Raw genomic sequence first — 1,210 nt, forward strand, 5'->3', positions numbered from 1 at the left:
GGACACACTTGTTGACATGTGTTTTACCAGCTCACACTGACCTCTCACCTAACTCCCATATGGCTGCCTCTCACCTCCGTGTAGTGCAGCTGCAGTGCTATCTGTGTGGTGAAGGGCTAACATGTGAGTGCATGTAATAGCAGTGAGCAAGAATAAGATCTCAGCTATTAAAAAGAGTTACTGTGAATGTTTAAGTGGTTAGTGGTGTTAAAAAGCTGTGTGTGTGTGTGCACATCTCAACCTCGCAAGTAAGCGCGCTCCAGAATGCTTAGCTGCACATGTCACGTTGTTTCTGAATTTCCTGGTAGATGTGGGGTGCATAAACTCTGCCAGTGCTAAATATTTAAACTGCAGTTTTGTAACCCATGTTCTCTGTTTCCTCTCTCCCCGCCTTCACCCCATCCACTCTCCCTCTTTCTCTTTTCCCTCTCCATCTCTCTCACCCCACCTTTGTTTGTAGCCGGTTTTGCTGCGGCTCAGAGGGTAGTAACGGTGCAAAGTGGGCCACTGATACGGACTGAGGGCTCTCATGTGACCATCTGGTGCAACGTGACAGGCTACAAAGAGGGCGTGGAGCAGGACTTTGAGTGGTCCATGTATCTACCATCAGTGCCGGACAGGGAGATCCGCATCGTCAGCACTGCTCAGCCAAACTATGCCTACGCCGTTTATGCCCAGAGGGTGAATAGTAAAGAGATCTTTGTGGAGAGGCTGTCCCGCGACTCAGCTGTGCTCCACATCACCAAAGTGCAGGCCAAGGACCAGGGTCTTTTTGAGTGTTACACACCCAATACAGATGGCCGGTACCTGGGATCCTACAGCGCACGCACTAACCTCACTGGTAAGTCTCTAAGCACACACACACACGCACACGCATACAACACACACACACAAACACACACACACACACAAATACACCGTTATTGTACAGACAGACCACCTGTGTGTATAGATAAACCACATGCTAATGTTACACAAAAGGCAATAAATGTACCAGTGCTATATCTAATAAACAAAGCCAACCCTAGTCAAAGGTTGCTGTACAAATGAATTAACAATGAGTGTTTACTTATCAATTAGCCATGAATCACCCTCTGAATAGGTCATCAGCAGCTAATTGCCTCTCCAGCTGCCTAAATACATCATATGGTAGGGCAATGTACGTTTTAAAACAAAGTAAAAAATGGCTGAATTGTAAAATTGAGATTTA

At 46.4% G+C, this 1,210-nt stretch overlaps 1 protein-coding gene across 1 annotated transcript in view; it reads left to right on the forward strand.

The window, feature by feature from the left end:
• The window catches only part of igsf3 (immunoglobulin superfamily, member 3), a 61,935-nt gene that overhangs the window by 11,534 nt on the left and 49,191 nt on the right, over positions 1–1,210 (forward strand). The window contains exon 2 of the mRNA XM_035676350.1: positions 461–841. Within this exon, the coding sequence (XP_035532243.1) occupies positions 461–841 (381 nt within the window). The remainder of the gene's footprint in view (positions 1–460; positions 842–1,210) is intronic.

Source organism: Morone saxatilis, unplaced genomic scaffold (assembly GCF_004916995.1).
Source record: "Morone saxatilis isolate NCDOM2014 unplaced genomic scaffold, NCSU_SB_2.0 Contig5, whole genome shotgun sequence".
Lineage (NCBI taxonomy): Eukaryota > Metazoa > Chordata > Actinopteri > Moronidae > Morone > Morone saxatilis.